The sequence below is a fragment of the Syngnathus typhle genome, unplaced genomic scaffold (genome assembly GCF_033458585.1).
Source record: "Syngnathus typhle isolate RoL2023-S1 ecotype Sweden unplaced genomic scaffold, RoL_Styp_1.0 HiC_scaffold_39, whole genome shotgun sequence".
In the NCBI taxonomy this organism is placed as follows: Eukaryota; Metazoa; Chordata; class Actinopteri; order Syngnathiformes; family Syngnathidae; genus Syngnathus; species Syngnathus typhle.
Genome location: NW_026871945.1, coordinates 469024 through 491035, shown reverse-complemented (window position 1 = coordinate 491035; position 22012 = coordinate 469024). Strand labels below are relative to the sequence as shown.

The window sequence follows — 22012 nt, the reverse complement described above, 5'->3', positions numbered from 1 at the left end:
GGAACAGCCAAAATACTGCGCAGAACCCTCAAGCTCCCAGGCCTCTGGTAGAGGACCCGAGCTTGGAGTGGGAGACCACCCACGGAGGGTGAGAGGGGAATTTTTATTTTAAATGAATATATACAATAAACTGAATTAATAGAGTAGGCTAGGCTGGGGAATGTATTGCTGTATCTGTAGCAACTCGTACCCCAGCCTCGTTTACTGAAAAAAGTGCAGAATTATAGCTTGTGTGTTTTATTCTAATAGTAAAAGATATATTTTTAAATTGTGAGTGAAAAAAAGCACATCAACATATTTTTGGGTATTTTTACCAATGAAAGACAACATATCAAAGATCATGTGAAAGAAACAGCAAAAACATTTTCTTTATTTCACCAATTGTAAAAGAAAAGAAAAAAAAGTGCAGAAATTCTAATGAAAGATAACATACAGTATACTGTATCAAAGTTCGTGTGCAGCAAAAACAGCAAAAACATTTTCTTACGTACAGTATTTTCACCAATAAAAAAAAAAGTTGATTGATTGAAAGGTGAATCCCCTTCCATAAAAACATCGGGAAACTCGTCTGTAGGTGTTGACTCTCTCGCAAATCTCTTAGGTTGGGAAGACTCTCCCACTGGGTGTTCTTTCCTTTTTGCAAAGAACTTATCTAGAGTAACTTGTTTCTGCCTTTTTTTAAGAACTTTCCAGAAGTGGCTAATGACAATGTCATTATAAGCATACATAGCTCTGGTGGTTCCGGCTTTATCGTGATGTTAAAGCTCGACAAAGTTCTGCAGTTCATTCCCGCGCGGTCGGGTTTTCTCGGGTCCTCTCGGCTCATCTCGCGAGGTTCGACCTCTGAATTTTTGTTCGACATCGGAAGCAAAAAAATCTCGAATTTTTCGTTCGAACTCAAATTTGCTCGAGAACTGGGACGTTCTAAAACTGAGGTTCTGCATATATATATATATATATATATATATATATATATATATATATATATATATATATATATATATATATATTTGTGAGTGATGTGAGTCATATATATATATATATATATATATATATATATATATATATATATATATATATATATATATATATATATGTATATATATATATATATATATACACTACCGTTCAAAAGTTTGGGGTCACAAAATTGTTTGGGTGACCCCAAACTTTTGAACGGTAGTGTAAATATTATTATAATAGAATATTATGAATTAAATATTATAAATTATATCTTATATTTGTATTTTTTTTGTACCCATATATAATGCGCACCCCACATTTTAGGACAATAAATTAGTAAAATCTTGCGCATTATACATGGAAAAAAACGGTATATATAATCTATAAATATAAGTATAAGTAAATTCGACACGACTCTGGTGGGTCTCATCACCAAGGGAAACGAGACTCAATACAGGCTGGAGGTTGACCTTCTGACCACATGGTGCAGGGACAACAACCTCCTGCTGAACGTCGACAAGACCAAGGAGATTGTTGTGGACTTCCGGAAGGGTCACACCCAACACCTGCCGCTGACCATCGACGGTGCTGTGGTGGAGAGCGTGAGCAGCGCCAAGTTCCTGGGGGTGCACATCAGTGAGGATCTCTCCTGGTCCCCCAACACCGCATCACTGGCGAAGAAAGCCCAGCGCCGCCTGTACTTCCTGCGGAAACTCAGGCGGGCGAGCGCTCCTCCGGCCGTCATGACTACATTTTACCGCGGCACCATTGAGAGCGTCCCCTCCAGCTGTATTGCTGTTTGGGGTGGGGGCTGCACTGACTACAACTTGAAGGCCCTGCAGCGCATAGTGAACACGGCTGGTAAGATTATTGGTGCTTCGCTCCCCTCCTTGAAGGACATTTACACCTCCCATCTCACCCGCAAGGCGACCACGATTGTGAGTGATGTGAGTCACCCCGCTCACTCTTAGTTTGAGCTTCTGCCCTCTGGGAAGAAGTACAGGAGCCTGCGCTCCCGCACCACCAGACTCTCCAACAGCTTCATACTCCAGGCTGTTAGGATCCTGAACTCGCCCCCCCTTTCTGCGTAGCGTCCTGTACTTTGCGCTATGCTTACTGTCTGCTGTACGCACACTCGCTCAGTTTTGCTCCTCTTATTTATTGGGTTATTTGTTTATTATTTATTCATCACTCATTTTATTTATTTCTTATTTATTATTTATTGTTTGTGCCTTCTTGTTTTTACTTTGTGTCGTCTACTTGTATGTTTATTGTGTACTGTGTCTCGTCACCGTGGGATGGAGGAAACGGAATTTCGGTTTCTTTGTGTGTCTTGACGTATGAAGGGATTGACAATAAAGCTGACTTTGACTTTTGACTTTGATTATATATTATATTTGTATAAGATTATATATAATCTATGAATATAAGTATACATATATATTATACGATTTTTTACACAGAAGATTATATATATAATGTATAAATAATTATCTAAATAAATATATACACTACCGTTCAAAAGTTTGGGGTCACAAAATTGTTTGGGTGACCAAACAATTTTGTGACCCCAAACTTTTGAACGGTAGTGTATATATATATATATATATATACTCTATTAATTCAGTTTATTGTATATATATATATATATACACTACCGTTCAAAAGTTTGGTCACAAAATTGTTTGGGTGTAAATTGTTGGTAGTGTAAATATTATTATAATAAAATATTATGAATTAAATATTATAAATTATATCTTATATTTGTATAAAATAATATATAATCTATGAATATAAGTATCCGTATATATTATAAGATTTTTTACACAGAAGATTATATATATAACCTATAAATAATTATCTAAATAAATATATAATATGTAAATATTATTATAATAAAATATTATGAATTAAATATTATAAATTATATTTTATATTTGTATAAGATTATATATAATCTATGAATATAAGTATACATACCGTTTTTTTCCGTGTATAGTGCGCAATATTTTACTAATTTATTGTCCTAAAATCTGGGGTGCGTATTATACATGGGTACAAAGAAAAAAAAAAAAATTTTTTTTTTTTTTTTTTTTAAATAAAGTCATGGTACAACAAAACCAACAACAGGACTGACCGACAAAGTCGTGGAACAAAAAGACGGTGACATTACCAAAGACAGGAACAGAATGACAGTAACACATGCAATGATCCAACGGTGAGCGAGGGGCAGACAGGACTTAAATACAAAACACGTTACATCGATTGAGGTGACACAGGAAGAGCGGGGTGACACGAACAGAAACTATGGCAACCTAGACACATAGCAAAACTGGGGACGAGACATGACAAATCTCCCCCGAAATAAAACTCACCTTTCTTCTTGTTTGTTGTCAATCGCGCATCGCATTCAGCCATCCTGCCCAACACACTTAGTAAAATTCATAATTGACGACACATCGTTTGATGCGATGGTGCAATCCTCGATGGTGTGTTATTGTCAAATATTGTTTGTTTTTTAATCTCCATCGCGGACCGGACGTCATACGGAGGCCGCCATTACAGATGCGCAGAACGGTTGCGCAAGACACGTCAGCTATATAAAGAGCGAGAGTTCAGTTCTCCACCTATTAGTTTCAATTCACAGTTTAATTAGCAGTTTCAATCAGCAAATAACAAAATGCGTATTACAGGTAATATTTTATTTCACAACACTTTGCCTTGTTCCTTTCGTCTCTGCTGTTCATTTCAAACACGCTCCATACGACCGCAATGCTCTTGTATCAGACGCTCGCTCGATCACCTGCTAGTTTGCCGTCTGCCACAATGTACCCTACACAAATCCGAAACATTTGTTGCGGCTCCGAGTCACGACGAGGGGCAAGTTTTGGTTTCCAAGGGTGTTTTTATTCCTCTTCAACGTCTCTCCCATACAGAGCCGCCGTGTGCGCACGGAGCGCGGTGGTGCGTTTAGGGGCAGTCGGAGAAATCAACGCCAACAAAAAAAATGACATCCAGCCTAGTTAAGACCATACCAAAGACTTTAAAAATGGGACCCATTGCCTCCCTGCGTGTGTGACGATCTTTGGGACTTAAAAAAAAAAAAAAAAAAAAAATTAAAAAAAAATTAAAAAAAATTCATAAAAATTGGGTGCGTATTATACATGGGTACAAGCTTTTTTCCAGCATCAGCATGCCATTGTTAGGGGTGCGTACTATACATGGGGGCGCACTATACATGGAAAAAAACGGTATATTATAAGATTTTTTACACAGAAGATTATATATATATAATCTATAAATAATTATCTAAATAAATATATACACTACCGTTCAAAAGTTTGGGGTCACCCAAACAATTTTGTGACCCCAAACTTTTTCAACGGTAGTGTATATATATATATATATATATATATATATACCGTAATTTTCGGACTAAAAGTCGCTCCGGAGTACAAGTCGCGTCAGCCATAAAATGCCCAAAAATGTGAAAAAAAACATATATAAGTCGCTCCGGAGTATAAATTGCATTTTGGGGGGCAATTTATTTGACAAAATCCAACACCAAGAACAGACATGAATGAGCAACAACAGGCTAAACCAGTGGTCCCCAATTACTTACTTGGTACCGGGCCGCCAAGCCGCACAGAAAAAAAAACCAATTATCGACGATCAATCAAGACACTCGTCCCGGTCACGTGACATGTTTCCCCAGTCGAGCCCGCAAAGCTAATACGTGGCGACAGGCTAACTAACCAGGCAATGAAGCATTCAAAACTGCTTCAACACATGGAGACCAAGCATCCTGCAATAAAAGACAAACCTTAATCACTTCGGGTGTCATTGTCTCCGATTACGTCTAGATGGGACCGGCTTGTTTCTGAGAAACAAACTCAGTGCTCCCACTAATTCAACATAATGGTGAGTTTTATTCAGTCGTCATTTACCCATGCCGGCCTCCGTATCATATCCGGATTAAAAAAAAAATAAAAAAATTTCTTTTGTACCCATGTATAATGCGCACCCCAGATTTTAGGACAATAAATTAGTTAAATTTTGCGCATTACACATGGAAAAAATCGGTCATTTGTACTTGTTTTTATGTCAGTCGTATCATTTTATTTCATTGTATTTATATATTTATTATAAATGTATTATTTATTTATTTATATAAATGTATTATTTATTTATATGAATGCCGGTCCGCGAAAATATTTCTGACATGTAACCGGTCCGTGGGGCAAAACAGGTTGGGGACCACTGGGCTAAACAATATGGTATGCTAACGTGACAAACACAAACGAGGAGCTGAGAACGGGCCTGACGTAACATTCAGTTATTTCAAAAAAACTATTACATAAATAACACGTTTGTAAAACCATCTGTGTCACTCCAATTCATTAAATCCATTGATCGTCCTTTGTCAACAATGCCGTGTGCCGCGCCGCAGTTCAAATTATTCCACAGGCCCATACAACGATGTATATTTTAAATAACTATCAGATAAACAACAATATTATCAAACATTTGTGTCACTCCAAATCATTAAATCCATCGATCAAATTTCTCGTCCTTGATGTCATCCTGGTGACAGAGGACATGTCCAGAGGATATGGCGCTTTAAAGTGTTAATTACTTTATTTTTATTTTTCTCTCTATTTTTCATGTTTTGAATATGTTCAAGATAAAGATATCAAAGCATGTGAAGTGATCAACTATACTAAAAATAACGTGAAGTGGTCAACTATACTTGTAAGTAAAAATTTGTGAAAAAAAACATACGTATATAAGTCGCTCCTGAGTATAAATCGCCCCCCCCCCCCCAAACTATGGAAAAAAAACGCGACTTATAGTCCGAAAATTACGGTAACTATTATATAAGCAATAATGTTATCAAACCATCTGTGTCACTCCAAATCATTAAATCCATCGATCGTTCTTTGTCAACAATGGGTGCGCGCAGCTGACGGCGCTTGCACTTCAAAATGTTCCACAGGCCCATGTAACGATATATAAATTAGATATCAAATAACTTTTATTATTGTTATTTATATTTATATTTATACAGCGTTATATAGGGCGGCTCGGTGGCGCACTGGGTAGCACGTCCGCCTCACAGTTAGGAGGGTGCGGGTTCGATTCCACCTCCGGCCCTCCCTGTGTGGAGTTTGCATGTTCTCCCCGCGCGTGGGTTTTCTCCGGTTTCCTCCCACATCCCAAAAACATGCTTGGTAGGCCGATTGAGCATTCCAAATTGTCCCTAGGTGTGAGTGCGAGTGCGTATGGTTGTTTGTCTCTGTGTGCCCTGCGATGGGCCGGCAACCAGTTCAGGGTGTCCCCTGCCTACTGCCCGATGACGGCTGGGATTGCTCTTATATAAGCCATCTGTGCACTCTAAATCATTAAATCCATTGATCAAATTCCTCGTCCTTCGTCCGTGCGCCCTGACGTGAGCCTCGTCGTTATTCCACAAATCTACTATATTGTAGTGTTAACGTTCAAGGAAAGACGTGGGTTTGGTAAACGGCTCTTCATTTAACAAAACAAACTTCCAGGCGTGTGGCGGCGTGGACTTCCAGCCACGGAAGTGGAAGAGAGCTCCACAGAATAGGACCAGGCGTACGTGAAAGCCATGACCGAGCCCCATCCACCGTCCCCGGACAGCCGCCCAGCCGAGCGCCGGCCCTCGACTTCCATCCACGGAGGTGAAAGAGACCTCGGTAGAGTAGGACCGGGCGTGCGTAGAAGCCATGTCCGAGCCCTATCCACCGTCCCTGGACAGCCACCCGGCCGAGCGCCGGCCCCTGACTTCAATCCACGGAGGTGAAAGAGAGCTCCGGAGAGTAGGACCGGGCGTGGATAAAGGCCATAATAGTTTTTCAAACCTTCTGTGTCACTCCAAATCCTTAAATCCTTCAAACTCTTCGTCCGCCGTGTCACTTAGAAACAAAGCCGCTAATGATGCCGGTAGTACGTAGGGGCCCTTCGTCATCTTCGTCGTCCCGTGATCAATCTTTGTCCATTATGTAAACAACCGCCGCGCCGCGTACAAAAAAATGCGCTGTTGTCGTCGACCCGTAACAAGCCTGTCAATGAAATCTCGCGATAATTGCGCAAATCTCGATTACAAAGCTGACGTCACTTGAAATTCAATTTACAGTAATCCCTTGCTACATCACGGTTCATTTATCGCAGTTTCACTTTTTTTTTTTTGGAATATTTTTGAAAGTCGCTAGTCGCTCCTTATTATAAGTCGCGCCCCCACCCAAACTATGAAAAAAAAAGTGATATCTATATCTATATATATCTATATATATATATATATAGATATATATATACCTATATATATACCTATATATCTATCTATTTAAATATGTACACACACACACGTCTACGTACAGTATATGAACTATGAACTGAACAAGTGCATTAAAAATTGTGACGTAAACTTTGAACTACTTTAAGGAGTAAATAAACTTTCCTAACACTGGTAATGTGTATTTTATTTCGAAGCAGTTGCCAACAATGGGGAAACACAATGCTGGACGCCTTGTTGCCATATTGTTGTCTATCGTGATCTATAGTGTCACTTTGGTGGTCAACGCTCTTTCTGTTATGGGAATAGGTAAGCAAAAGCAAACACGACGTGGGATAAAGCTCATGTGACCGTTGCATTTGATGAACACTGCACCTCTAATTTGTACAGGACCCTTCAGTACCACCACAGGCAACGTGTCTGATGTTTTTGTGACGGAGGTCACCCCGTCGGGATGGACCTTCAGTATATGGAGCGTTATCTACGTGTGGTTGACATTCGTGATTATCTACTTCCTGGCTAACCTTTGCAGAAAGTACAAACATTTCAATAAGTTATTTACCAAAAGGCCATCTTGTCTTCACTATATTAAACATTTGTTGTTGTTGTTCTTAATATTTTGTGTTTCTCACAGGAATGCTTACGGCTATGTTTACTGCAGTCCCCCAGTCTTTCCTTACGGATTCTTTATTTGCTGGTGTCTCAATCTGTGCTTCAATATCGCCTGGCTGCTTGTTTGGGACCGAGCGTATGCTTTTTAAAATGTGCAATTACATGAGCATGATTGACAAGATGTTGTTGATGACATTACATTTGCAAGTAAGAATGTGCTTTTTTCATGTTCATGTCACTCTGATTATAATTATATTTAATCAGACATCTAAAAGAATTCTAAAAAGGTTCACCAAGACAAATGTACAAAAGCCTAAAAACCACAGCTTACAAGAAAACATGCAAAGTTGTTTTTACATTGGGGTGGTTCTGTATAAACTTATTGACCAACCAACAAGATGGCGGCGCGTGCATACGCAGCGACCTCTCTCTGTCCCGCCCGAACGGTGTTTTGTTCGTCTAATGAGTGTTTGTCCGACAGTTTTATGTGTTCGTCTCGTCGTACCGAGTCGTGCTACAGTTACGGCAGGCAGGTTCTGCTCGACATCGGCGAAAGCGAGTTTTGTCGAGTTCTGGACTTTGATGCGGGGACATTAAAGGAGCTCGGACTGCTACGTCCTGAAGCGTCGCCGGACTCGTCTGCTATTCCTCCCCCGGTTGGGAAGCGTCATAAGCGGTGTGCAAGGAGGCTGAAGAGGGGCAAGCGCGGAGGCGTCAGGGCCAGGCTGGCGGCCTACCCAGCTCACTCGGCCGTGCCTTCCATTCTTCTGGCGAATGTTCGATCGCTGGACAACAAAATGGATTACATTCGCTTGCTGCGATCTACAAACCGGACAGTGCGTGACTGCTGTGTGCTCGTGTTCACTGAGACTTGGTTGACCGTCAACATTCCGGACTCCGCTGTACATCTGGAGCGGCAAGCGTGCCATCGGGCGGACCGGGCCATTGTACAAGGGGGAAAATCTCGTGGCGGTGGAATATGCGTCTACATCTGTGACGAATGGTGCCGGGACTCTGTAGTGGTATGCAAGCACTGCTCGCCTCTGGCGGAGTTCGTGATCATTAAGTGTCGTCCTTTTTACCTGCCAAGGGAATTTACCGCGATTCTGCTAGTCGCGGTTTACATCCCGCCTTCCAACATCTAAGGCGACAGGATCGCGGCTCTTAGTGAACTGTACCAGGCTGTCAGTGAACATCAGACAGCGCACCCTAATGGTTTCACCATCTTCGCTGGGGATTTTAATCATGCTAACCTGAAGTCTGTTTTTCCGAGGCTTCACCAGCATGTTAATTTTCCTACGCGTGGCGACAGCTTTCTGGACCTGGTCTACTCTTTGCATAAAGGAGCTTTCAAAGCCGCCCCCTCCCCCATCTTGGACTTTCTGACCATATCACTGTTTTTGCCCGCATACAGACAAATGGTGAGAGCGCCCAGGCCAGTTCGCAAGCAGGTACGGGTGTGGCCTGAGGGTGCCTCTGATGCGCTTCGTGACTGCTTTGGCTCTACTGACTGGGACATGTTTAGGAGGGCTGCCACTTGCGACGATCGGACAGACATTGAGGAGTATACTGACTCTGTTTCCTCCTACATCAGGAAGTGCATTGATGATGTGACTCTCAAAATCCGTCGTCACTCGGGCTAACCGGAAGCCAAGGCTAACAGGTGCTGTCTTCAGGCTGCTGAGGGCCAGGGACAAAGCCTTTAGAGCGGGGGATGAAACTGACTTGAGGACTGCGAGGGCCAACCTGTCCCAGGGCATCAAAGAAGCAAAGAGGGCGTTCTCGTGCAAAATTACCGCCCACTTCGAGGACAGCAGGAACGCACGGAGCCTTTGGCAGGGCATTCAGACCATCACGGATTACAAGCCCGCGCCGCAGAGCTGTGAAGGCGACGTCCGTCTGCTCACTGACCTTAACCGCTTCTTTGCTCGCTTCGACGCTCAGAACGGCACTTGCCCGCTGAAGGCCACTCCCCCTTAACACGACCTGCCCCTGTGCCTCTCCGCCGACAGCGTGAGGAGGGCGCTTGCCGCCATCAACATCCGTAAGGCGGCGGGCCCTAACAACATCCCAGGTCGAGCGCTGAAGGACTGCGCTGGTGAGCTGATGGGTGTCTTCACGGACATCTTTAACACTTCCCTGCAGCAGGCCATCGTCCCTTCGTGTTTCAAAGCTGCCACCATCGTACCTGTGCCGAAGAAACCTGCTCCGTCCTGCTTCAATGACTACCGCCCCGTGGCACTTACGCCCATCATCATGAAGTGCTTTGAGCAACTTCTTTAAACTTACTATTGATTACATACTGTAATTCACAGGTGTCAAACTCAAGGCCCGGGGGAACGAAACGGCCCGCCACATGATTTTATGTGGCACGCGAAGACAAATTGTGCATCAAATTCGTGTGTCATTGCTAGAATTGCAAACTGTGTATATCTTTTTTTAAATATTTGACAAGTTTTTACTCGTCTGATTTGAAAAAGAGTTGTTTGTTTTGTAGCTTTTACTGTATATAATATGAGGTGCTCATACGTTTATTTGGGTTGACAGTCATAATGGCCCTCCGAAAGAAGCTAGGACTACAATGCGGCCCGCGAAAAAAAAAGAGTTTGACACCCCTGCTGTAATTGAACCTCTGTGTTATATAATATATATACTGACTACAATCTATTTATAGCAGGTGGTTTTCCAGAGCAAATAAAACAGCCAATATTCCCTCTTTGAATCAGGAAGCTTAAAAATCCAGTTTTGACAATTATAAAACAGTATAATTGCTGTCACTTTTCCTGAAGGAATAAATATTCAAAAATGTGCAAGTTTGATTGAAAGCAATTAATAAGTGAATGAGAGTTGGTTTGGTTATTGAACTAATAGAGGTACAATTTTAGCATTAATACAAATATCAAATCAGAACAGCAAATGACATGAATAAATAAAGTATATGTAGTGGAATCATTGATTTGAAAAAGGCATTTGACACGAAGATAAACCATTGAAATTTAAAACTCCAAGTTGAGTAGGCTGAAGTCACTGATGGTGTGCCTGACTTGTGATTGGGCAGCGTGAGATTGGTTCAGTGGCGGTATGTGGGTGTGATTAGTTGTTGCGGTGTATATGTGCCCCGCAACACCAGTTCGGGGCATTGTTTGCCTTTCGCCCAATGTCAGCTGGGATATACTCCAGCACCCCCTGTGACGCTAAACAGGATAAGCGGTGTTGAAATTGGATGGATGGATGGATGGATGGATGGATGGATGGATGGATGGATGGATGGATGGATGGATGGATGGATGAATGGATGGATGGATGGACGGACGGACGTTGAGTAGGTTAGTTAGGGTGTGAAAGGAGCAGTATGAAGAATATGACCCTTTATGTTTATGCATGACTTAAATTTTAAAAACAAAACTGCAGTTATCTAGACAGACCGTTGAAAACATTTGTAATAACAAAACAAGCAAAACAACTAGAGCTAAAGTACAGATCAAATAATGTGTTTGTTACTTACTTACAAATTTAAATGACCACTAAAAAATTCCCAAATTTGGAATTTGGTCTGGTCTGTCATAAGCGAAACGTACAACCAGGGCTGCTTCATTAAAAATGTGTAGGGGGCACCACAGAGCCATTTGTTTTTTTTAAATAGTACCTTAAACTTATATTGATGAATTTTTTCAGCCCTGATGTGCATACAAAGTTTCACGAGTGTTCATGTATGTTTAGATCCAAAAACTTAACAATGGTTTTCTGGGCAAATCATTGCCAGGGCAAAACCTCAAAAGCTTAGTGTTTTAGCATCATGAAAAGCAAAACACTCTTCCTAGAAAACATTAAGTAGATCGCGCCAACCTGCATCGGCTCGGCACTGATTAGCACGGCCGCCTCACGGTTAGGAGGGTGCGGGTTCAATTCCACCACTGGTGAGTTTGCATGTTCTCCCCGTGCCCGCGTGGGTTTCCTCCCACATCCCAAAAACATGGTTGGTAGGCCGATTGACCACTCCAAATTGCCCGTGGGTGTGAGTGCGATGATTGTTCGTCTCTGTGTGATGGCAACCAGTTCAGGGTGACCCCCGCCTACTGCCCGATGACTGCTGGGATAGGGTCCGGCACGCCCGCGACCCCCATGGGGACAAGCGGAATAGAAAATGGATGGATGGATGGATGGATGGATAGTTAACCTGCATAAATACATTAAAAGAACAAAATACTTATTTCCTGTAGCCAGCAGGGGGTGCAATCACTATAATGAAAAATAAGTGCATGGATGTCTTCAAGCCTGTACTGTTATCAAATGTGCGAAACTTTGACAGGATGAGATCATGTTACCTCAGCTTTTAAAATCAAAGCTATGTTAAATTTCAAAGTAAATTTAAAAAAAACAGACTTTTTGTTGGATTATAGTTCCAAGAGTCTTTTTACAGGATTTTTTTGTTGGTGTTTTTTTAAATGAACTACATGAGAGTAAAAGATACTTTGAAAAAAAATGACCTCAATAAAAGGCCAAAAGTGAGACAAAATCGCATAGGAAACAGAAAATGGTCGACTTCTTGTTGAGTTTAGAGAAGAGCCCCAGAGACATTTTGTAGGTATGGGGCTGTATGTCTCCAATTTTTGGTGGACCTTGGTGAAATTTGTAGGAGCGCAACAAATCAATTTATTTTTTAAGGTGCAACAGACTCAGTGATATTTTTTAGTATGTGACCTCTATCAAAGGTCAATCAATTGTTGAATTATCCAAATTACTTTAGTCTGCATTTGAAACACAGCAAACGGGTTATATTGCTTATATACGGCAAGTGTTATCCAACACATCTTGTTGCAAACATTATGCGTTTCCAGCAAGTTGCACATATTTTTTTCCAGTTTAGTACAACTCCTCCTAAGTGTTGAGTCAAAAGGTACAACGTATTTGTGTAACTTCACTTTGTAACCAGCTCAGTGGCCTAGTGGTTAGAGTGTCCGCCCTGAGACTGGAAGGTTGTGGGTTCAAACCGGCCGGGTCATACCAAAGACTGTAAAAATGGGACCCATTGCCTCCCTGCTTGGCACTCAGCATTAAGGGTTGGAATTGGGGGATTAGAAGGAGTGGAGCTCTTTACAAGCCCTAGGCTTCGTCTCCCTCCTTGCACAGTTATTGATATAATATGTGCTAAACAATAAACTAACATACATTTCCATTATTACCTAACCTTTGCTACATATGAATCGAAGTGACAACAATTCTTAATCTGTGGGGTTTACAGTGTTGGTCCATTTTTGCAGAAAAACAGCTACAGCCTTCGACAAAGTGGGTTTCCACAATATCTAAGTCATTTTAAGGGAATTTCTGACCATTTGTCTTTAAGTTTATTAGTGAGGTTACACTGATGTTGGACGAGGGGACCTGGGTCTCAATCTGTGCTATAATTAATCCCAGAAGTTTTCTTTCGGGTTGAGATCAAGAGTCTGTGGAGGTAAATCAAGTTCATTTATTCATCTATCCATCCATATCTTTATGGCTCTTGTATTGTGCATTGATGCACAGTCACATTGGAACAACAATCGTTCCCACAAAATTGAGAGCATTTAATTTTCCATAATATAGAGCGCATGGCATTTTCCAAAATTGTTAGTTCCTATTAGTTCCAATGAAAAGAACTTTGTCAGAAAGTTTTGGGATGCTCTGTTCATGTTCCAATCAGACTGTGCACAAAGTGGGGTACATATAGACGTGAATAAGAGTTTTGTGTGGCTGAATTTGACTATCCTACACTAAATCCTGACCTCAACCAAAAAGCACATATTTTGTCTGATTTGGATCAGACTTAGAGCTGGCCTTCTTGTCCAACATCAGTTCAATATCAGTGTGTGACCTCACAAACACCCTTCTGGAAGAATGTTAAAATAGTCATACATATTACCGTAATTTTCGGACTATAAGTCGTGTTTTTTTTCATAGTTTGGGTGGGGGGGCGACTTATAATGAGGAGCGACTTATCTGTGAATTTTTCCAAATCAAAGTGCGACGTCAGCAGCGCAGCGCGGCGCGGCACGGTGATTGTTTACAAAAAGGACAAAGATTGATCACAGGATGACGACAATGACGAAGGGCCCCACATACTACCAGCATGATTAGCGGCTTTGTTTTTAAGTGACACGAAGAGTTTGAAGGATTTAAGGATTTGGAGTCTGCGGAGCTCTCTTTCACCTCCGTGGATAGAAGTCGGGGGCCGGAGCTCGGCCGGGTGGCTGTCCGGTAGATGGGGCTCGGTCGTGGCTTTTACGCACACCTGGTCCTATTCTATAGATCTCTCTTCCACCTCCGTGGCTGGAAGTCCACGCCGCCACACGCCTGGAAGTTTGTTTTGTTAAATAAAGAGCCGTTTATCAAACGCACGTCTTTCCTTGCTTTGTTAACGCTACAATATACTTAGACTTAGATTTAGACAGACTTTATCGTCATTTTGTAAACACTCGGTGCACACAAAACGAAATTTCGTTGCTTACGGCTCTCAACAAAGGAATGACATTTCGGCTGGATAAAAAGTGACATTTCTATATAAATATGAAATAAGATAAGATAAATAAGATAAATATAAAGTGCAGTCGTGAAGGAAACAAAAACAGTATTTACAAAGTGCGCAGAGGAACGCTAATTTGACTGTTCAACAGTCTGACAACAGTAGGGAAAAAACTATTGCAGAACCTGGCGGACCTGCAGCGGATGCTGCGAAACCTCTTCCCAGAGGGTAGCAGGGAGAACAGTCCATGGTGGGGGTGTTATGGGTCACTAATGATATTTCGGGCTCGGGAGACGCAGCGCTGGGATGACAAGTCCTGAATGGAGGGAAGAGGAGCCCCGATGATCCCCTCTGCTGTCCTTACCACTCTCCTTACGTTCTTCCAATCGGAGGCGCTGCAACCCCCACACCACACCGAGAGACAGCTCGTCAGAATGCTCTCTATGGTGCTTCGGTAGAACATCCTCATTATGGGTGGGGGCAGGTGGGCTCTCCTCATCCTCCGCAGGAAGTACAAGCACTTCTGTGCCCTCTTGACCAGTGTCGTGGTGTTCCCAGTCCAAGTGAGGTCGTCTGTGATGTGGACCCCCAGGAATTTAGTGCTGCTGACCACCTCCACAGCTGAGCCGTTGATGATCAGTGGAGCGTGGTGAGGCTGGTTCTTCCTGAAGTCGACGATGATCTTTGTCTTCTCCACATTCAGGATCAGTCCATTGTCTCTGCACCAGCCCACCAACCGCTCCACCTCCTCTCTGTAGTCCAGGTCGTCATTATCGCTGATGAGGCCCACCACCGTTGTGTCGTCTGCAAACTTCACGATGTGATTGGTGGTGAACCTGGGGACGCAGTCGTGTGCCATCAGGGTGTACAGCAGGGGGCTCAGGACGCAGGCCTGAGGGGAGCCTGTGCTGAGGTGTTCTGTCCGACCCGGACTGACTGAGGTCTGTTGGTGAGGAAGTCTATCAGCCAGTTCCGAAGGGGGGTGCTGAAGCCCAGTCGTTCCAGTTTTCCCACCAGATGCTGTGGAATGATGGTGTTAAACGCTGAACTTAAGTCCAGGTACAGCAACCGCACGTGGGTGTTCCTCTGCTCCAGGTGAGCCAGGCTCAGGTGAAGGACGGAGGAGATGGCATCCTCAGTAGAGCGGTTCTTCCGGTAGGCAAACTGTAACGGGTCAAATGTCGGGGGGAGTCTGGAGACGATGTGATCTTTGACCAGCCTTTCGAAGCACTTCATCGTGATGGGAGTGAGTGCCACAGGTCTGTAGTCATTGAATGAGGTGATTTGAGGTTTCTTTGGCACCGGAATGATGGAGGCAGCCTTGAAGCATACAGGCACCGTGGCTTGGCCCAGCGAGACGTTAAAAATGTCTGTGATGACACCAGCCAGCTGACCTGCTCATTCCTTTAACACCCGCCCAGGTATGCTATCAGGGCCTGGGGCCTTACGTGGGTTGATTCTTCTCAGAGTCTTCAACACGTCGCCTGAGTCAAGGCAGAGTGCCTCCTCTTCCTGATGGGGAACAGATTTAACTGCCGGAGTGCCGTTCAGTGCCTCAAACCGCCCAAAGAAGTTGTTTAGACCATTCAGGAAGTCAGCATCAACCTCACCCACCGGGGGGGAGGGTAAGTTGTAGTCAGTAATCGCCCGTATGCCTTGCCACATGCTCCTGGTGTTATTGGCGTCGTGGAAAAAATCCTGAATTTATCGACTGTGGCTTCGCTTCGCTAACCTGATGGCACGGTTCAAGTTGGCTCTCGCTGTCCTCAGTGCCTCCTAGTCGCCAGACTGGAAGGCTGCGTTCCGTATTCGCAGCGTATGACGACCTCCACAGTCATCCAGGGTTGTTGGTTGGCTCGGGTGATGATGTTCTTAGTGGTGCTGACGTCCTCGGTGCATTTGTTGATGTAGGCTGACACAGTCATGGCGTACTCATCAATGTCGATCTGATTGTCATATGTCGCTGCCGATCTGAACATGTCCCATTCAGAGCACCCAAAGCAGTCCTGAAGCGCCTCCATGGCCCCCTCAGACCACAACCTCACCTGCTTCACTGTAGGTTTTGCTCTGATCAGCAGGGGCCTGTAAGCAGGGATTAGCATTAGAGATAGGTGGTCTGAAGAGCCGAGGTGGGAGCGGGGGGCTGCTCTGAATGCATCTTTTATATTTGCGTAAACCAAGTCCAGAGTGTCTCTCCCCGAGGTGGAAAATCCACGTGTTGGTAAAAATGAGGGAGAACAGTCTTCATGTTAGCTTGGTTGAAGTCCCCAGCAATGATGAAAACACCCTCAGTGTGCGTGGATTGCAGCTCACCGATTGTTCGATAGAGAACGCTCATGGCCTCTTTAGTATTAGCGCTAGGAGGGACATACGGCTGTGATGCTAACAACAGTAAACTCCCTGGGCAGGTAGAAGGGTCTGCAGTTGACAGTCAAAAGCTCGATGTCCGAAGAGCAGAAGCTGGCGACAGATCTAGCATTTTTGCACCAGCTGTTGTTTATGTAGACACACAGCCCACCTCCTCGGGATCTACCGCTTTGTTCGCTGTTTCTGTCGGCGCGGAATGTAGCTAGCCCCTCCAGGTTAACAGCGGAGTCCGGTATTGATGAGTTCAGCCATGTCTCCGTCAGGATGAAAGCGCAGCAGTCTCTAACCTCCCTCTTTGAAGACAGTTCTAGTTGTAGATGGTCCATTTTATTATCCAGTGAGCGGACGTTGGAGAGGAAGATGGATGGAAGCGGCGGTTTGTAGGGGTTAGCCTTCAGCTTAGCCGTAAGCCCACCCCGACAGCCGCGCTTCCGCCGCCGGTCGCACCGCCTCCGCTTACTCCTTCTCCGGCGTGTGCTGCCCGGCGAGCCCACTGCATCGTGAGTTTCCGGGACTACGGCCCGAAGCACTCCGTGTTAGCATACACAAGGGTAGTTGTGTCTACGAGTCCATCTAAAACACTTGATGACCGTACCTCCAGCAGGCGCTGGCGATCATAAACTAACCTACTGGATGGATAACCTAAACTTTGTGTCGTAAGTAGTGCCCTAGGCGGCATATTATGTGAAATTTGCGAAATTGCGTCGAGAGCCGCAGCAGCCGCAGCCGACAAGGGCGCCGCCATCTTATATATGGTAGTTATATACTAGATCTGTGGAATAACGATGAGGCTGACGTCAGGGCACACGCGCGGCGTTGCTGACAAAGGACGAGGAATTTGATAGATGGATTTAATTATTTAGAGTGAACAGATGGTTTGATAATATTATTGCTTATATAATTGTAATATGTTATTTGATATCTAATTTAAAAAATTAGATTAAACTTTTATATCTTTATGTTTGAAGCCTGAAATGTCGCGAAAGGTTGAAAGGTTCAAGGGGGCCGAATACTTTCGCAAGGTATATATCGTTATATGGGCCTTTGGAATATTTTGAAGTGCAAGCGGCGTCAGCGGCGCGCACCCATCGTTGACAAAGGACGATCGATGGATTTAATGAATTGGAGTGACACAGATGGTTTTATAAATGTGTTATTTATGTCATAGTTTTTTTTAATAACTCTGAATGTTACGTCAGGCCCGTTCTCAGCTTTTCGTTTGTGTTTATGTCACGTTAGCATACCTATCATTTAGCCTGTTGTTGCTCGTTCATGTCTGTTTTTGGTGTTGGATTTTGTCGAGTAAATTTCCCCCCAAAATGCGATTTATACTCCGGAGCGACTTGTATATGTTTTTTTTCACGTTATTGTGCATTTTATGGCTAATGCGACCTATATTCCGGAGCGACTTTTAGTCCGAAGATTACGGTACATACTCCTAAACTTTGTGGAAAGCCTTTCCAGAACAGTTGAAGCTTTTATAGCTGCAAAGAGTGGATCAACAACATGTTAAGGAGCAGAATGTAACTTACATTTATATGCGAGTCAAAGCATTTTAGTGAAGTATTGAATGTTTGACATTAGAATTGAACATTGGTTCTGATTACATGTTTTTGACACATTTCCAAAGGTGGATGATTGCCGCGCTTGTTTTCCTAATTCTGGTTGCTGGCACAAACTATGGCATGATCTCTTTTGCCTGTCATGGTCTTCACGTTTATGGAGCCTGGCTCAAGGAATACCACAAAGTGGACCTGTTGCTCATTCGCATACTGGTTCGTGGAACCTACATCGATCACATTCATTAAGGTAAATCACTAAATGTGACATTCTGATATGACTCCAGGTTCAAAATGGTGTGATGATCTACACAGCATGGACAACCATTGCCACGCTCATCAACTTGGCCATTGTGCTGACCTATACAGCAGATGTGTCTCCCACAAATGCTGCCACAGTGTGCTATTGTATTTTGACTTTCATGCTACTTGCTTGGTATGCATGATATACACAAACACACCACATACTATGTCTATTTGCTTTATGTTCTTCAAAAAGGATTTTAAAATTCTTTTAGGTTTTTCCTGCAGAATGTATTCCTTGACAAGCACATGCGCTACGTCCTCATTGACTACCCAGTTGTTATCTGGGCGCTGGCAGGAAATCTTGATAAAAACTACATTGCCGAATCCCCGAGCCGTAGTGGCATCTTCATTGGTAAGACAGTGTTTCACAATTACTCAGCATTACATTTATTAAGCGTTACGTGCCCATCTGGGGGAAAAAATGCTGTAATATGTAAATTTCTGGAATGGTGGCGCACTGTGTCCACCTCACATTTCAGAGGTGCATGATGTGATTTAGGCTCCGGCTTTCCTATGTAGGGTCTGCATGTTATCTCCGTGCCTCCGTGGGTTTCCACTGGGTACTCCGGTTTAATCCCACATTGCAAAAATATGCATGGTGGCCCCGCTCTATCTGAGAGATCCCAAGGCGTTCCCAAGCCAGCAGAGAGACATAGTCTCTTCAGCATGTCCTGGGTTGTACCCAGGGCCTACCTCCCCGAACACCTCACAGGGAGAAGTCCAGGAAGCATCCTACCCAGATGTCCTCGTGGATGACTGAGCTTCTCAGTGAGAGCCTGGACCCTGCGGAGGAAATGCATTATGGCTGCTTGTATCTGGACATCTTGTTCTTCCGGTCATGACCCACAGCTCGTGACCATAGGTGAGGGTAAAAATGGAGACCAACTGGTAAATAGAGAGCTTTCCCTTTCAGCTCAGCTCCTTCACCACGATAGACACGACAGTGTCTCACGACAAAATTTCAACTAAGCAGCGCTAGTTGTACGTTTCACCTAGATCTACGAATATTTGGTGGCACTGTTTACCTAACAGCCCAAGCTCTTGGAGCCATTTACTGGATCTAAAAATGTCAGTCAGCCATTTTGAATATGCTTTAAAATTTGGCTGCATTTTTGGCCTCTATAGAGGTCACACATTAAATAACTCAGAGATTTTAAAATGTTCAAGACAAAGAAAAGCAAAACTTTTTATTTTGCATCAACTAGAGATGTTCAAGATACAAAATGCAAGCAAAGCTTTTCATTTTGGCCAACACTGTTGCTGTGGCAACACGGTGTTTGCAAAGAAAACTACATTGGTTTAACATTTGAGAAAACATACACAACTTACACATCACACTTAGGTAAATGATCATTATTTTATGAGTTTATTGTGTGAGGTGAAAAATTGCATTTTCGTGCCTTTTACACAGTTTGAAGAAAACACTCCCGGTTGACAGTTTCACCAAAATCTATCCAAATTTGGAGTATATGCAACAAACCGAACTATAAGATTTCTCTGGAACTCTACAAGAATTTGGCCATTTTTTGCCACAATTACATTTTGCCACGTTTTTGTCCTTTAATGAAGGTAATATTTTATCCAATATTTTTAATTTAATGTACTTTCTGATGTATTTTCACAAAATTCAAATTCAGATGAGCCAGCATCCCAATGTGCCAGTACCCCAACGTTGCCAGGAATGCGGGTGCCCTTTATAGCTCCTCGCAGCTTTATTATTATTACTATTATTATTATTATTATTACCGTTTTTTTCCGTGTATAGTGCACCCCCATGTATAGTACGCACCCCTAAAAATGGCATGCTGATGCTGGAAAAAAGCTTGTACCCATGTATAATACGCACCCAATTTTTATGAATTTAAAAAAAAAAAAATGTGATTCTTTTTTTTTTTTTTTTTTTAAGTCCCAATGATCGTCACACACGCAGGGAGGCAATGGGTCCCATTTTTATAGTCTTTGGTATGGTCTTAACTAGGCTGGATGTAATTTTTTTTGTTGGCGTTGATTTCTCCGACTGCCCATAAACGCACCACCGCGCTCCGTGCGCGCACGGGACAGCAAACAAGCAGGTGATCGAGCAAGCGTCTGATACGAGAGCATTGCGGTCGCATGGAGCGTGTTTGAAGTGAACAGCAGAGAAGAAAGGAACAAGGCAAAGTGTTGTGAAATAAAATGTTACCTGTAATACGGATTTAGGTAGAGAACTGAACTCTCGCTCTTTATATAGCTGACGTGTCTTGCGCATCCGTTCTGCGCATCTGTAATGGCGGCCTCCGTATGATATCCGGTTTGCGTGTGTGCGAGAGCGAGAGAACGCTCAACCGTAGCGCGCCGCCGACCGCCCAACTGCACCGCGCTGGTCGATTATTGTGACAGAGCCGTCGCTGAAATTTAGAAGATATTTTTAAAGTCCTGATGTACTTTCTAAAATTTAAGTGGACCTCAGTGCGCACTGCGCAGGGAGATTAATTTGGTGCGGTCGCGCAACCGCAGCGCGCCGGGCGCTCACTGTCGCATTGCTTAAAGAGCGCCTTTGTGTTTTAGGATGAACAGCAGAGACCAAAGGAACAAGGCAAAGTGTTGTGAAATAAAATATTACCTGTAATACGCATTTTGTTATTTGCTGATTGAAACTGCGAATTAAACTGTGAATTGAAACTAATAGGAAGAAAACAACTCTCGCTCTTTATATAGCTGACGTGTCTTGCGCATCCGTTCTGTGCATTTTATTTCACAACACTTTACCTTGTTCCTTTCTTCTCTGCTGTTCACTTCAAACACGCTCCATGCGACCGCAATGCTTTCGTATCAGACGCTTGCTCGATCACCTGCTCGTTTGCTGTCCCGTGCGCGCACGGAGCGCGGTGGTGCGTTAACGGGCAGTCGGAGAAATCAACGCCAACAAAAAAAATGACATCCAGCCTAGTTAAGACCATACCAAAGACTATAAAAATGGGACCCATTGCCTCCCTACGTGTGTGACGATCATTGGGACTTAAAAAAAAAATAAAAATTAAAAAAAACAACAACATTTTTTTTGTACCCATGTATAATGCGCACCCCAGATTTTAGGACAATAAATTAGTTAAATTTTGCGCACTATACACGGAAAAAAACGGTATATGAGCATGTGCTAAAACATTTAAATTTATGATTCTGAGGTATGATGACCTGTAATTCCTTCTACTTGTAGTTGTGCTGCTAGTAGCAGCGGTGTTGCTATACATCATCCGCCTTGTCCTGGTGATTTGGCGCCACTGCAAGCAGCCACTGTATAATGGCATCAGCCTGGAATCCATGGACCCAATGGAGATTAACCAGCAGCAAAAAAGGGCATTGAGATGAATTCCTTCTCATGTTGTGTATTTCTTTTACGAAAATGTACCA

General features: G+C 43.2%; 2 protein-coding genes across 5 annotated transcripts in view; one reads left to right on the top strand and one right to left on the bottom strand.

Annotated features, from left to right (window-relative positions):
• The window catches only part of LOC133147275 (tRNA (cytosine(38)-C(5))-methyltransferase-like), a 127771-nt gene that overhangs the window by 7700 nt on the left and 98059 nt on the right, over positions 1 to 22012 (bottom strand). The window contains exon 13 of one of the 4 annotated variants that reach the window (XR_009711617.1): positions 7809 to 12068. The exons of 2 other annotated variants lie outside the window; for them this stretch is intronic. The gene's annotated coding sequence lies outside the window, so the exon portion shown is untranslated. Of the gene's footprint in view, positions 1 to 7808; positions 12069 to 22012 lie in introns of those variants that run through there. One more of the 4 variants, XM_061271266.1, reaches the window with a different exon arrangement.
• Positions 7504 to 21970, top strand: LOC133147277 (uncharacterized). The gene is made up of 7 exons (XM_061271276.1): positions 7504 to 7588; positions 7670 to 7814; positions 7914 to 8027; positions 18388 to 18532; positions 18604 to 18752; positions 18835 to 18974; positions 21819 to 21970. The coding sequence occupies exons 1-7, from the start codon at positions 7579 to 7581 to the stop codon at positions 21968 to 21970; spliced, it is 855 nt and encodes a 284-aa protein (XP_061127260.1). The 5' UTR covers positions 7504 to 7578.

Coding starts and splice junctions, on each gene's coding strand:
- LOC133147277 (XM_061271276.1), top strand. Junction 8,028..18,387: donor CTGCTTGTTTGGGACCGAGC/GTATGCTTTTTA, acceptor ACATTTCCAAAG/GTGGATGATTGCCGCGCTTG. Junction 18,533..18,603: donor TGTTGCTCATTCGCATACTG/GTTCGTGGAACC, acceptor ATATGACTCCAG/GTTCAAAATGGTGTGATGAT.